We start from the raw sequence: 14,173 nt of genomic DNA on the forward strand, positions 1-14,173 counted from the left end.
GGTGCATAACATTAATCCCAGGACTTGGTTGGGGGGTAGAGTTCCAGGCCAATCTGGTCTACATAGTTCTGGAACAGCCAGAGATACACAGAGACCTGTCTCAAGAAACCAAAAAAGAAAAAGAAAAGAAAAAAAAAAAAAAAAAAAAAAAGAAGCTAATATTTGCTGAGCATTTAACATAACTTACCTCAAGCACTTACTGAATAGTCTCTCTCTCTCTCTCTCTCTCTCTCTCTCTCTCTCTCTCTCTCTCTTCCTACCTATCATCTCTCTATCTTCTATCTGTCCATCTTTCTATCATCTATGTCCCCCAGTGAGGGTGGCATAGTATGGCGGTGGTGTTAGAGGTATACACTGCCATGACCATCTCTTGTTTGTTTGTTTTTAATGTGAGCGCAGGGGATCCAAACTCCAGCCAGTCTGTTTACCCACTGAGCAATCTCCTCCCGCTATTCCCTCCCTTCCCCTTGTTTTTGAGACCCTTGAGTACAGCAGGCAATCACTCTGCCAACAGAGCCAGCCCTACATATGTTATTTTTAAAACAACCTAAGCGATGCCAAAGCAGAATCGTTAGGCCGTGACTGGAGGCTTCATGTTCAACGCTTTGACTCTCTCGCAGGCTACCGTGACGATGGAGGGTGGGAAGGTGGTGGCAAACTTCCCCAACTATCACCAGACTTCGGAGGTCGTGGGTGACAAGCTGATTGAGGTGAGTGTGCAAACGTTCTGACTATTTCTATTTTAAAGAGTCCCTAGGTGAGGCTCAAGGACCGCCTGTGGCTTGCCCCAGGTCACACAGCTAGTGTACATCATGGAGGCAAGACCACACCTGTAGGCTGACTTCTAGAGGACATTCTGAGCCTCTCCTAGAGAATGGGTGGGGCTCTGCCACACTGCCATGTTTCTTTTTTGTAGAATTAAAGTATATTTCTAATCATGGTTGCAAATGCCTGCAATCCTAACACTCTGGAGGCCAAAGCAGGAGGATCTTGAGTTCCAGGTTAGACTGGACTAGAGTGAGATACTGACCCCAAACACACACACACACACACACACACACACACACACACACACACACACGTCAAGGGATATATCTTAGTGGAATGTGCTTGCCTACCTGAATGATGTTCAACCCTTTGTACTGTCAAAATCAAGTAAAAATTAGAAAACCAATGAAGTGGAGTTAAAACACTGAAAAGGAAAAATGAAAAGAACAAAGGTGGGCCAATGGGGCTTACTGCCAAGCCTGAGGATCTGAGTTCAATTCCTGTGACCCATATGGTAAAAGGCGAGTACTAACTCTTGGCTGCCGGCTGTTGTCTGACCTTCACATGCATGCTGTTTTAATCCACACACATAGAAAAAGAATCAAAGTTAGTATCCTCTGCTCTGGGTGAAAACTAGCCCATTGGAAGATTTGATTAGAACTTTGAACACTTTTCCATGAAATGTCAGTCAGTGGGTCCTGATTTCCAAAACAATGTTCCCAGGCCTGAGGTGTTCCCAGACCTGAGGACAGGAGACACGGAGCAGCAGGTTTGTGTCCAAGAGCCTTAGTCTTCAAACATTGAACCAACCCTCAGTTTTCTCCTCTGTGTAATGGGAGCAATCACCTGGGGCTTTTGGGAATTAGAGATGGAATAGCATGAAAAGGGGCCCAGCATGCAGTAGTCAAAGGGAGGGGTTATTGCATGGGAGCTAAGGTGCAGGCAGCCATCACTCTTGCCCTTGTTCAGCATTTTACCACATTTTCTCTGCAGCGTGACTCCCATAACTGACAGGGAGTCTAAAGCCCAGAAAGCAGTGTGCCTGCCTTCCATCCAGTATTGGCAGTGGTGGTGTCCTTCCTTCAACTGCACCCCTCCATCATGTCAGGGCCACTGCCTGGGGAAGCACACTGACCCCTCCCTCTGATCTGGCTTCTTTCAGATCTCCACCATCGGGGATGTGACCTACGAGCGTGTAAGCAAGAGGCTGGCTTGAGCCACCAGGCTGGGGCTCTGAGGGGCTACAACCCACCAATAAAAGCATTCCATGGATCACCATTGCTAGCTCCAGAGTTTCTTTGTTTCTGTTTCCGGAAGTCTTAAGGCAGTCAGCCCTGGCCTGAATGAGAGTAGGAAAGCATTCAAGGATGGCTGCACAGGCCAAATGTTGGCCCTGAGATGCCTGAGGGTTCTACCTTGGCAGAGGGAGGTGTGGATGTTGAATGTGGGATGTAGTGCTGTGTCCTTGGGAGTGGCCACAGGTGGACCGCTGTGGCATACTTCTTCGGACATCTCGCACCATCTCTGTTGTTTGTAGGCTCCTTTAAGGGCGGGGCACAGTTGGGAGCTAAAGAAACGGCTGAGAGGGTAAGAGTGTTCAGCAAACATGAAGACTTGAGTTCAAATCCTTAGCGCCTGAGTAAAAAGCCAGGTGTGGCTGTGCCTATACCTGTAACCCCAGCTCTGTCAGGAGTAGCCACTGGAGAATCTCTAAGACTTCATGGTTGGTTCAAGGAAGTAAGACAGATTCATGGGGGCAGAAACCCTATCTTCCTGTGGCTGCCATGCATGTACACATACACCAAACCCATACCACACACACACACACACACACACACACACACACACACACACACACACACACATACATATGAGAGGACACTGTTGTGCACAATACAATCCTCAATCTCGGGGAGTTCAGCGGTGCCCACATGCAAAAGGATTATTTTTACAGCTGGGCTTGTTGACTGTTTACACCCCCTCCTGGAGGGGGTAGGGGAGGTCACAGGACCCTTAGGACCCAGCCTAGCCCTACCACTTGTTGCATGTAATGCTGCCTTAACTGCATATGACTTCAGTGGGGAGCTAGGGGATATAGGTCCCGGAAGACTAGGGAAGGGAGGCTCTGTCTATGTGGCTATTCTGAAGCCCTCATCTCTGCTGGGTAAGGCTTTCTAGGTGCAGCCTGTTGGAGGGAGGAGTACCCACACCCCTGTAAGTAACCTGTCACCTATGCTCAGTAAGGGTGCCTAATGAACTCACTGGTTCCGTGGAGTGAACTTTGGCAGAATGGAGTCTTGGTTTGCTGTTGGGACCTTAGAAGGTGTAATCATTGCTTATGTTTTCCCTTGGAAGGAGTTTTATTCATAGATACACTTGTGTGAGATGGGTGACAGAATTTTCAACACAGGACAAGCCTATCCTAACTCTTGGTGGGAAGGTGGGGGTAGCAGTTCCACCATTGGGAAGGGCCCTGCCTACGAGGCTCCAGGATAGGGCAGCCATGGATTCCTCAGCACTTACCCATGGAAGCCATTTCAGCTTGGCTGTTCCTTCAGCCCCAGCATATCCACTGGCGGAAAAAAGAGGCTGTGAGGATGGATGGGGGATAGAAGGAAATGGTAGTTTATGATACAGCAGGAGGGACTTCCCCAGATGTCCTGAACTGGGACCTGATATCTGGGAAGAAGTGCTGGTGAGAGGGATGAGGCAGGCTGACTCCATGACAGGCTTCAAACGGGCAAGTCAGGAGACTAGGCCTAAATTTCTGTTTCCCAGAATTGGACAAGTCCAGGCAAGTCAGTTACTGGAAAATTCCCCTGGGCGGCCAGTCAGAAGCTGCCTTGCCACCTGACCTGAGGCAAGGGCAGTCAGCAACTGTTTCCAGGCTTCCCCGGCAACAGTTTCCAGCCCACCAGCAATGGTTCTGGAATGTCCCTAGATAGAAAGTCAATCAATTAAGATAAAGGTCACCTACCCCTTCCTGGAATTCCCTTAATGTGCTTTAAATTGGGCCTTCGAGCTCACTTGGGTATCTCCTTGTTGGTAAATGGGAGACTCCAGCATGCTGGGTGTCTGCATGCTACAGAATAAAACACCTTTTGATTTTGCACACCATTTGAGTCCAGGGTATTATTCTTTGATAATCGTGGACCCTTACACTGGGAATTGTGGTCAGGAGACTGCTCACTCAGGGGTGGGGACTGGAACTGTGCCTTGAGAAGTACTCTCAAGTAGTTTTGAGTTTAGCAGCTGCGTTTGTGTCTACTGATGAGAAACTGAGTCTGTCCAGACATGGAGCAGAGCAGGGAGCCTACTGATCCCCTCACGACAATGGGCCTAGCCCAGAGCACAGAACATGCCTGTCTCCATCTTCTTCCTTTGGAGTGCTTGCTACATCTGGGTATTCATTCACTTGACTTCTTTTCATTCAATACCTGTTTTTTTTTTTTAAGTATTTATTTTTATTGTATCAGAAACTTGAGGTCTCTTTTCTATATGGAAACTCAAGCTCATTCGCCACTGGCAAAGCAAAACTGTTAAAAAGGTGAGTGATGTCAACTTGCAGGTAGGGTTCTGTTACCTGTTCCCAGCCCTGAGCCACCCACTGCCTTTGTTTGTGAAAAGGGAGCTAGGCCATGCCAGCACCCACTGGAATGCTTTCTTCTAAGGCAGTGCAGTGGCACAAGCCTTCTTGGAAGAGGATGTATCCCGACATGAATTATCAGCTAGGCCTTGTCACATGCTCCTGTCATCCCAGCTACTTAAGAAGCTGAGGCAGGAGGATTGTAAGTACAAAGACTATATAGTGATTCTCAACCTTCCTAATGCTGCAACCCCTTAATATAGTTCCTCATGTTATGGTGGCCCTTAACTATAAAATGTTATTGCTACTTTGTAACTGTTCTTTTTTGCTACTGTTAATAAATTGTATAACATGAATATCTGATATGCAGGATATCTGACACTGGGCCCCCAAAGTGGCCCTGGCCCACAGGTTGGGAATCACTGACAGAGACTAGTGAGCAAGTCTGAAGTCAAGCCGAGGCTAGAATGAATTCACGGCTAGCTTGAACTTAGAATGACCCTATCTAAAAACAGAAAGGACAGAGAGGACTGAGAATGGAGTCCAGAGGCAGAGAATTTGCCCAATCTGTATGAGGCCCTGGGTCCAATCCCCAACACTGAAAAAGGCAGGTGCACCAAGACCATGTTGGATATACAAACATTGCATGAAAGACATAGGAAATAAAGTTTAGTTGGGTATGGTGGCACATGCCTTTGGTCCCAGCACTGAGAAGTAGAAATAGGCAGATCTCTGTAGGTTTGAGGCTAGCCTGGCCTACAAAGCAAGCATCAGGCCAGTCAAGGATACAAAACAAGACCGTGTCTCAAAAAAAAAAAAAAAAAAAAAAAAAAAAAAAAAAAAAAAGAAGTTAACCCAGCCCCTATCTCTATGTAGCATCTGGCTTGAGGTGCTTCTCCTTCATGTAATCTCTAGTCTTTTGCTTACAAAGTTTCCTTGGCTGGACAAAGGCTCTGCCCAGTTCACTGGCAGCATCCCCTGCGTCTTTTCTTGCTCTATCAGGACTCTGCCCATCTTTTCAAGAACAGCGTTGCCGAGTCTCCCGTAAATTCCATCATTTTGCCAAGACTTATTGCTAATTAGGTGACTAGGTAAGCGTTAAATGAAAGGAGCAGCAAGGCTGTTTCCCCTCCAGACTGGATAATTACTTGTAGTGGGCCTGGATAGTAAGTCATGGGACAACAGAGTTAACCATAATTAGGCTGAAAACTGTAAGAGGGAAAGGGAGGAAGGAAGGGAGGAGAGAGAGCCAAGGGAGGAAGCCAAGAAAGGATGGAGTAGGGAGAGAGAGAGACAGAGGAGAGGAAGGTAGGGAAGAGGGCATCCATGTAATTGATTCAAAGATAAACTCAGGGGTGGGTGACGTGGCACAGCTGGTAAAGTGGCTATGCTGAAAGCATGAGGACCTGAGTTCGAATCCCACCTGAACTCTAAAAGCCAGGGATGGTGGCATATGCCAGTAACCAGGATGCTAGGTGGGTAGAGAGAGGTGGATCCTCAAAACTCAGTGGCTATGCTAACTTAGATGAGTCAGTGACCTCAGGTTCAATGGGAGCCTCTATCTCAAAAGTAAAGGCAAATTAAACAGATCCAACGACCATACAACTTAATGAACTTATATAGTTAGAATTGTGATTCAAGTAAAAAAGAAAATTGGTGTGTGATATTTTATTTATTTCCAAGGTTTTTTTTTAAATAACAAAACAAATAAACACACAAAAGCAAAGATACCTAATACTGAACTGTGGCCTCCATATGCATAATTACACATATGCATGTGCAGTTAGTAGCCGCACTAACAAGTACACACTCCATACACAGATACCACATAGACACACACAGACACAGACACACACACACACCCCAAAATAAAATAAATTAAGAGTTGATTGAGACGGAGGCAGTCTTAAGTCTGTATTTTGAGTCTCCCAGACCCAGGAAATATGTAATCAAACCACCTCAGCTCTTGACTAAAATACGTTTCACAGATAAACAGGTTCATAGAGGGTAGAGATCTGCCTAAGGTCATAGAGCAGGAATCCAGGCCTGAGAATCTGTGGGCTGGGCTTCATCCCCTGATGGAGACCACAGTTTTGCAGGTATATGGAGTGAGGGACCAAGGGCATAGTGTCATCTTGCTGGCCTGCAAGCAGGTAAGTGGTTAAGAGCTTTTACACTAGACTTCAAGTTCCTCTTCCACACTGCCAGGGCTCAAGACCCTCTTTTGTCACCAGTAGCTGTGCCACCTTTCCTGAGTCCACCCCTCCTCTGAGCCCATTTCTCCAGCCATAAGTGAGGCTCCAGGTGAACTTACCCTAATAGAGTTGCTACCTCCTGCAGCACATCCATTGTCTCAGCCACCATCGTCAAGTCAGTGTAACCAAAGGCTCAGGAGTGCCTTTGCCACCAGCTTCTAAGTCACGTGGGAGTCTCATTTGACCCACCTTGTCCCTGCGTTAAGGGGGGTTCGCAAGGCCTTCTCTTTCTTAGCCATGGACAGTTAGGTTCAGGCCACGGGCTTTGAACTGTGGTTCTTTCCTTTATAGTTTCACACTAGCAAATCTTTCTGTGCCTTGATTTATTAACATTGTTATTTTTTGAGACAGGGTCTCACTATATAACCTTGACTGGCCTTGAACGCACAGTGGCCACCTGCCTCTGTCTCCTAAGTGCTGGGATTAAAGGTGTGTATCACCATGCCCAGCAAACAGCTCCATCTTTGGGGGTTCCTAGGATGGTTATGAGGAATATTAACTAGGGTCTGGAGCTAGCACCAGTTGCTGTGGCCCCTGCCACCATCACCAGTTGTACTGAAAGGAGGTAGCTCAAGTCTCAGATTAAAAAAAAAGTGTGTGTGTGGGGCAACAGTAAGAGGTTTCTGAAGGTATAATCCACAATGAATTCAAAATAAAGTAGACAACAGATCTGAGGTTTCTAACAACCTTTACCCACGTTGCCTTGGGATACCTCTCGGGAGCCTTTACACTGCAGGCAGGCATGCCAACATTACCAATGAATACTACCTGAAACATCTCAGCTCAGATTCCAGACTATGTTATTAGTGTTTTATTGCAGTGTGTATCCTGTACATACAAGGTTTCTCACTCTTATACAAACATAGTGGTTCAGTTATGGGAAGCAAGGGTGTGTAATATTTACCCATTCTTCCTCATGTATCAAATTAGTGTATCTTTTGGATTGTATCATGTTAGAATGTTCGATCTTTTTGCTCTGCTTTGTTTTTCTGTTTGGAGACAGAGTTTCTCTGTGTAACAGTTCTGGCTGTCCTGCAACTTGCTTTGTAGACCAGCCTGGTCTCAAACTCACAAGAAATCCACCTGCCTCTGTCTCTTAATTACTAGGAATAAAGACGTGTACTACTGGGCTGGAGAGATAGCTCAGCGGTTAAGAGCACTGACTGCTCTTCCTGAGTTCAAGTCCCAGAACCACACGGTGCCTTACAACCATCTGTAATGGGATCTGATGCCCTCTTCTGGTGTGTCTGAAGACAGCTACAGTGTACTCATACAAATAAAATAAATAAGTCTTTTTTAAAAATGTGTGCTACTACACCTAGTAGAATGTTTAACTTTTTTTTTTTTTTTTTTTAAATTACATTTGTTTATGGGTCGGTTGTAACAAAGTATCTAGCCCAGGCTTCTCTTAAACTCACTATATCAAAGATGCCAGTATGTTCTGTAGTATGAAACGTTCAGCCAGAATTTTAGCTCTTCATGTAAAAATTCTAAGAAGTATTATTTATCCCATCAGTACTCAAATTTTCTTTAATCAGTGCTAAATTCTATGTATTTAAAATTGTTTTGAAATGAAAGTGGCTTATTATCGGTAAATGTTTGATTTGTATGCTTATTCTACATCCCTATATGTCCCTGCCATATAAAAAATTTCTTGTGTGAAAAGGGCTTGTGAGCGGCAAGCAGGAGAGTTCCAAAAGTTCGAGCTTAGGGCATCGTTGTTACACCAAGGAGACAATAAGTAAGTGTATCTTGGATGGTTTGATATAAATACAGAAATCAAGAGTACTGCAGAATCCATTTGCAACTTAAGCCGAGACCTCAAGCACCCTTCTCAACCCCAGAACACAGCCATTTGCAGTCAGTTCATCCTTTGCCATGGGGGACTGTACTTTGTATGTAGTATGTTCAGGGGCACCAAATATTCCTTTGGTTCCTAATGTGACCTTGGCTGCAGTTCCCTGGTACAATGGGCAAGGAGCCCATTGCATGGGGATGAAGTGAGAACACTCTAGAGGAGAGGTCAAATAGCTCTGCAGTCAGGGACCAGGCATTTACAGTATGAGCCCAGAAGGAAGCAGGTTCTTCTTGGAAAAGAAGTCTGGATGTCACAGCTCTTCACACAGCTCAGCTCAGTGAAAGAAATACTGTATGGGACCAAGGTGGGGGTTTTGGTTTGTTTGTGGAGATCTCCACTCACCAGCCTCCTCAGAGCTAAGATTACAGGTGTGTATGAACATACCTACCTGTACAACAGAGATACTGAGAACTCACGGGGTCTGGGTGTGCATTCTCATCTGAGCACGGGAGCCAGGCCTTGTATATTTAATCATCCCTAGATCTCTGAAAATTTTTCACACCTGTCTTATGAAGAAGCTGACTAAACACACAGATTCTGGGACTCGTCCCTCTTAGAGAAGGCTCTAGGTAGCCCTTGGAAGCCTTTAAGACCACTTCTCTCTGACTTCTGTCTCTGTCTGTCTCTGTCTCTGTCTCTCTCTCTGTGTGTGTGTGTGTGTGTGTGTGTGTGTGTGTGTGTGTGTGTGTTTAACAGAGCTCTGATATGTAGCTCTGGCATAATGTAGACTAGGCTGGCTTCAGACCCAACAGTCAGTCTGCCTACTGGGATTAGGGGTGTGAGTGTGTGTGCGCGCGCGCGCGTGCGTGAGTGCGCATACCCACACACGTGCATGATGCCATCTCTGCTTTTTAACCTTTTCTAGTCATGATCTGGTGTGGCAACAAAGTCTAAACAGAGTATCCATATCTGGAAGAAATCAGTTGCGCTTTCTGCTTGAAAGCTAGGTCTGTGACTCTGTGGCTCAGCTTTGCCTAGAGCTCATCCCAGGCCAAAAGTTCAATGGTCTCCATGGTAACGAATGGAGAATAAAGGCACAGGAAAGGATGTGTCCAAAGAGAATTCATTACTCTTCGTACACTCAATTTGTTTCATCTGAGTCCCCTAACCCCAGAGCCCCTTGCCTCAATGGGTCTTGTGTACAATGAGAGTGTTTTTTCTGCAGGACAGAACAGAGGGGCCAAGAGAGCAGACTGTGACATTCTCCACCACAGTGGAGACTAAGGTCCATAGTTCTACCACACACATTGTAGTTTTGAACTAGGGTCTCACAGTGTAGCTCAGACTCACCTCAAACTCACAATCCTCCTGCCTTAACCCACTGAGTGGTAGGATGACAGGCATAGACCACCATTGATGGATTGTTTGGTACCTTTTTTTTTTTTTTTTTTTTTTTTTTAAATTGTGTGTGATCTATGTGTTTCTGCAACTGTACCCATGCCATGGCTTGTGTGTGTGTGTGTGTGTGTGTGTGTGTGTGTAAGGGGGGGAGGGATAGTCAAAGGACAACCTTCAGCATTGGTCCTTGCTTGAGACTAGGTCTCTTATTTGTTACTGCATATGCCAGGCTAGAGAACGGAGAGTCTTGTCTCCAATTCCCATCTTTCTGTACAAGTGCTGGGATTACAGATGGACAATACTGTACCTGGCACATAAAGATGTGCCCTCGGGCTGGAGAGATGGCTCAGCTGTTAAAGGCTAGGCTCACAACTAAAAATATAAGATGTGCCCTCAGGTTTTCACCCTTATAAGGCAAGCACTATACCCACCTAGCCATCTTCTCTGCCTTTTGCTTTTCCTTTCTTCTTTCTCTCTTTTCCCTTCCCACCTTCTGTGGTACTGGGGACTACAACCAGACCTCTGTGCACAGTAGCAAAGTCCTCTGCAGCTCAGCCACTGAGTCACATTCTCAGCCCTTTTGAGAGGTGTCTTAGCTAAGCAGTGTCCTCCTGCATCTGTCTCTGCAACTTGGGAGGCCAAGATGGAAAGGTCAGTTGAATCCAGGTGTTCAAGACCAGCCTGGCCAACACAGTCTGCTGTTACTGCAAAGAAAATGCAATTATTGTTATAATAAATAGCAGTTTATCTTATGTTTGAGGAGCTGTATAATGACCATCCATCATTTTAAAGATGTGCAACATTCTATTGTTGATCATGAGACCACAGTGGGCAAGTGCAGTCACCACCCCCATTTTAATAGGTAAGAAGACAGGTTAGGAGAGGCTGGCCAACCGTCTCCCAATACCTACTAAATATGCAGGATCTCTCTGTGAAGCTGTGGTGCCGTTGTTTAATGAAAAACTAGCTTAGACATTGCTGTGATGATTTTTTTCCCCCCAGATGTGATTATTTCTTAGAGGTGTGACTTCAAGAACAGCAGGTGAACGGGGTCCCATTGAACTAGCTAATGGCTTTAAGAGCAATGGCTCAAGTTTCCCCCAAAAAAGGCATGTTGCCTCAAGGTTGCAACAAAGAAATTATCTAAGTTCCTTGGCTTGATGGCCAACCCTGAAAAGTTTAGACTTCACCGCTGTGTCATATCAACTGTTACCTGTGGGCATGAAGTCTATGAATTCTGGGTTTGCCAGCTTCCATGGCTGTGCGCGCCAATTCCTTGTAGCAAATCTATTATTGGTTTGCTTTTGAAAAGAAATGGTCAATGCAGGAAAGCAGGTTGGAAGGTCAAGCCCCTACTTATTCTTCTGCCCAGGGAAGGCCAGGTCCTGCTAAGAGGGAAGGACTCAGGTCCAGAGGCACTGGTCTTGCTGCCGACAGTTCCGTATTGTAAAAGGTCCCTCACAGGCTCATGTGTTTGAACACTTGGTCCTCAGCTGGTGGTCTTGTCTTGGGAGGTTCCAGAACCTTTTGTAATTGGGACCTAGCTGGAGGGAGATCTCCAGGGACCCATCCTTGACATTGACAGCCTGGCTCTCACTTCCTGTCCCATTTCTGCTCCTAATCCATGGAGATGTGAGCAAACAACCTCCTGCCACATCTGTTACAAGCTCCTCTTGCCCACCATGGCTTCTCTGCCACAGTGGACTCCATTTCAAACATTTTCTCCTCTAGGTTGCTTTCTTGGGTCATTCTGTCACAGATATGAGAAAGCTCAGGAACCTTGTGATTTCATTCATCTCTCATCCAAAGGAGACTCCCACTGAGGTAGAGTAGAGAGTGGCGGGGAAGGGCTGACCTGCTAAGAGATGTCCAGACAAAGGCAGCAGAGACCAAGAGCAGGTGATGTGTTTATTGCAGGACATCTGGTCCTGAGAATCAGGCTAGTTCTGGGACCCCAGTGGAGATGCTTCTCTCAAAAGTCCCAGCCCAGAACAGACAGATACAATAGACTCCAAACCACCAGTTGCACATAAATACAGAAAGGCTGGTAAAGGAGGTGGAGGGGTGGGAGTCAGAACACACACACACACACACACACACACACACACACACACACACAAATAACAAACGAATGTGCAGGTTCCTATGCTAATTGAGAAAATGGCAGCGCCTAGTCTGCACCCAGCTCTTTCCTTATTCTGTTTCCATGAGACATTCATCAGCTCAGAAAAGCCCTATCACCATTAAATACAACTCAGTAGCATTTGGCCGTCTTCCTGGCAGCCCCTGCTATGGTCTCGTGGATTGGCAAATCAGTCAAAGAGAACCAAGACGGGGGAGGCTGGATGTGGTGGCATACATGGGAGGCTGAAGCAGGAGGATCAGGAGTTCGAGGCCAGCCTTGGCTGTGTGCTAAGTTTGAGGGTAGCCTAGCTACATCAGAGCCATCTCAAAAAAAAAAAAAAAAAAGTCTCCCCCCACCAAAAGAATAAGAAAATGAACAAAAACCAACCAAGACACAAACATTTCAAAAAACAAAATTACAATTTGTTTCTGTGGTCTTTTGCACCTCTCTTCCAATTCTGATGGGTGAACAGCATGTCCCCTGACCAAAAACAAGACAAAACAAAAAAGCCCCAACCACAAGAACATCTTAAGCACAGGCTATGAGTCATAGTCATAACATATTGCACACGGTGACAGTGTTCCTGAGCCCTGCAGATCCTAGACACAGGCTTTTGCGCTAGTAATCTCTTGCCTGTCAATGCTGGTGTCATATACAACGTTGGTCCCCCTACTTTTCTAATATTCCATAATGTGATTACCCTTTACTATTTGGCCAAACTCGGGATCAGTTTTAACCCCAGCACTGTAAGCATGTGGTGGAAGGAAGTGAGGACCAGTCTTTGTCTTCCTCTCAACAACATTCCTCCACCAGGGGGCAGTAATGCAAGTCCAACAGGTGAACACTAGCATCCTAGGGGTGGACTCTTGCAGAGTTGAGAGCCTGAGGGGTGGCTGAGGGGTGGTAAACAACCCCCCCTACCCCCCGTTGTTATCCACCAGTTGGTCCTAAGTTGGGTTAATAAAACATACAGCCTTATGTGGGACAGACAGTGTGGCAATTCAAACTGTTTGCTCCTACGGAATTTTCAAGTATCACAAAATCCCTGACACGGTATGTAAACAAGATGTTTTTTTTTTTTTTCTTCTTCTTCTTCTTTTTTGCAGGATAGAAAATAGAAAGCTAGATTGTTCCAGGAAGCAGCAGCATGTGAAATATCTAGAAGAATGAAAAGATTTGGGGGTTCAAAAACAAAGGGCAAGATAGCCACTCACTGTGCCACATGGGGTCAGTGCTCAGGCATAAACACAGGCCACGCACGGGGGCCCTTGGAGCGGAGCAAGGGAGAGAAAGACACTCAGGATGGATTTTCTAGGGACACAGACAAACGCGCCAGGTGCCCCTTTCTTTTTTCAGTGGCATAGCTGTGAAAAGTAGTTTTTGAGAAGCCTGGATGTATGCAGTCTTCAATGTCCAAGTCTGATATGTTCCATTGGATTCCCCAGCTCAAGGGAATGGTCACAGAGCCATGTCTTTGTCCTCCATGCACACATGGAAGACGTTTCCCAGAGAGATGCCATAGGGTGAGATATGTCCCTGGATGTTTTGTCTTGTTTGTTTGCTTTTAAAAAGAGCACGCTCTTTATTGAAAGGTACTAGGTTCTTTGTCTCACCCGGGTGAGCTCTCCTCTTAGGTATTTACTTCCTTTGTCTGGGTCTTCCAGGATTCTCCCTGTGGTCCAAATGTGGCCTAGCTGTCAAAACAGCCTGCGGGGAACATATGGCTCCCACTGAAGTAGCTGCTTCCGTAGGTGGCAGCAAGACAGTGCCTGGGTTCAGCTGCTATGGCCATCTGCATGCTAAGGGATGCAGGGACGGGCACAGGACACATATCCAAGGGCTGGAGTGTTGGGTATGGCGTGTGGAGGGATGGACCAGTGTCTCCTGAGAGCAGGGTCCCTGAGCGGTGGGCCTGCAACGAGTCCCGATACGCCAAGCACAAGTCCTGCGCTGGACTCTGGAACTGGGCTAGTGTTGTTGGCGGTGGCTGGCTGAGGGTAGGGTAGGTGGGCGGTTGGAACAGCACTTGGGCGGGAGCTGATGAGCCTGGCACCATGGCCAGTGTCTGGCTCTTGACTGCAACGGCATCCTTGAGGACATTGTCATATGCTCTGAAAGGAAAAGGCTCAAGTGAGTTTTGGAGATCAAAGGCCACTAGACTCCTGCTTACCTTCCTCAGTAAGTGGGACAGTGCTACAGCAGTCTATGATGACACATAACACAGCCACGACTATCTACCGACT

General features: G+C 46.4%; 2 protein-coding genes across 3 annotated transcripts in view; one reads left to right on the forward strand and one right to left on the reverse strand.

The window, feature by feature from the left end:
• Positions 1–2,046, forward strand: part of Fabp6 (fatty acid binding protein 6) — a 4,908-nt gene extending 2,862 nt beyond the window's left edge. The window contains exons 3-4 of the mRNA XM_034507839.2: positions 621–710; positions 1,931–2,046. Of these exons, the coding sequence (XP_034363730.1) occupies positions 621–710; positions 1,931–1,984 (144 nt within the window). The 3' untranslated portion in view covers positions 1,985–2,046. The remainder of the gene's footprint in view (positions 1–620; positions 711–1,930) is intronic.
• A 9,653-nt stretch (positions 2,047–11,699) lies between these two features.
• Positions 11,700–14,173, reverse strand: part of Ccnjl (cyclin J like) — a 58,410-nt gene continuing 55,936 nt past the window's right edge. For both annotated transcript variants that reach the window (XM_034506273.2, XM_076937025.1), the window contains exon 6: positions 11,700–14,041. In XM_034506273.2, coding sequence (XP_034362164.1) covers positions 13,621–14,041 — 421 coding nt within the window. In that variant the 3' untranslated portion in view covers positions 11,700–13,620. The remainder of the gene's footprint in view (positions 14,042–14,173) is intronic.

Source organism: Arvicanthis niloticus, chromosome 6 (assembly GCF_011762505.2).
Source record: "Arvicanthis niloticus isolate mArvNil1 chromosome 6, mArvNil1.pat.X, whole genome shotgun sequence".
Classification (NCBI taxonomy): domain Eukaryota; kingdom Metazoa; phylum Chordata; class Mammalia; order Rodentia; family Muridae; genus Arvicanthis; species Arvicanthis niloticus.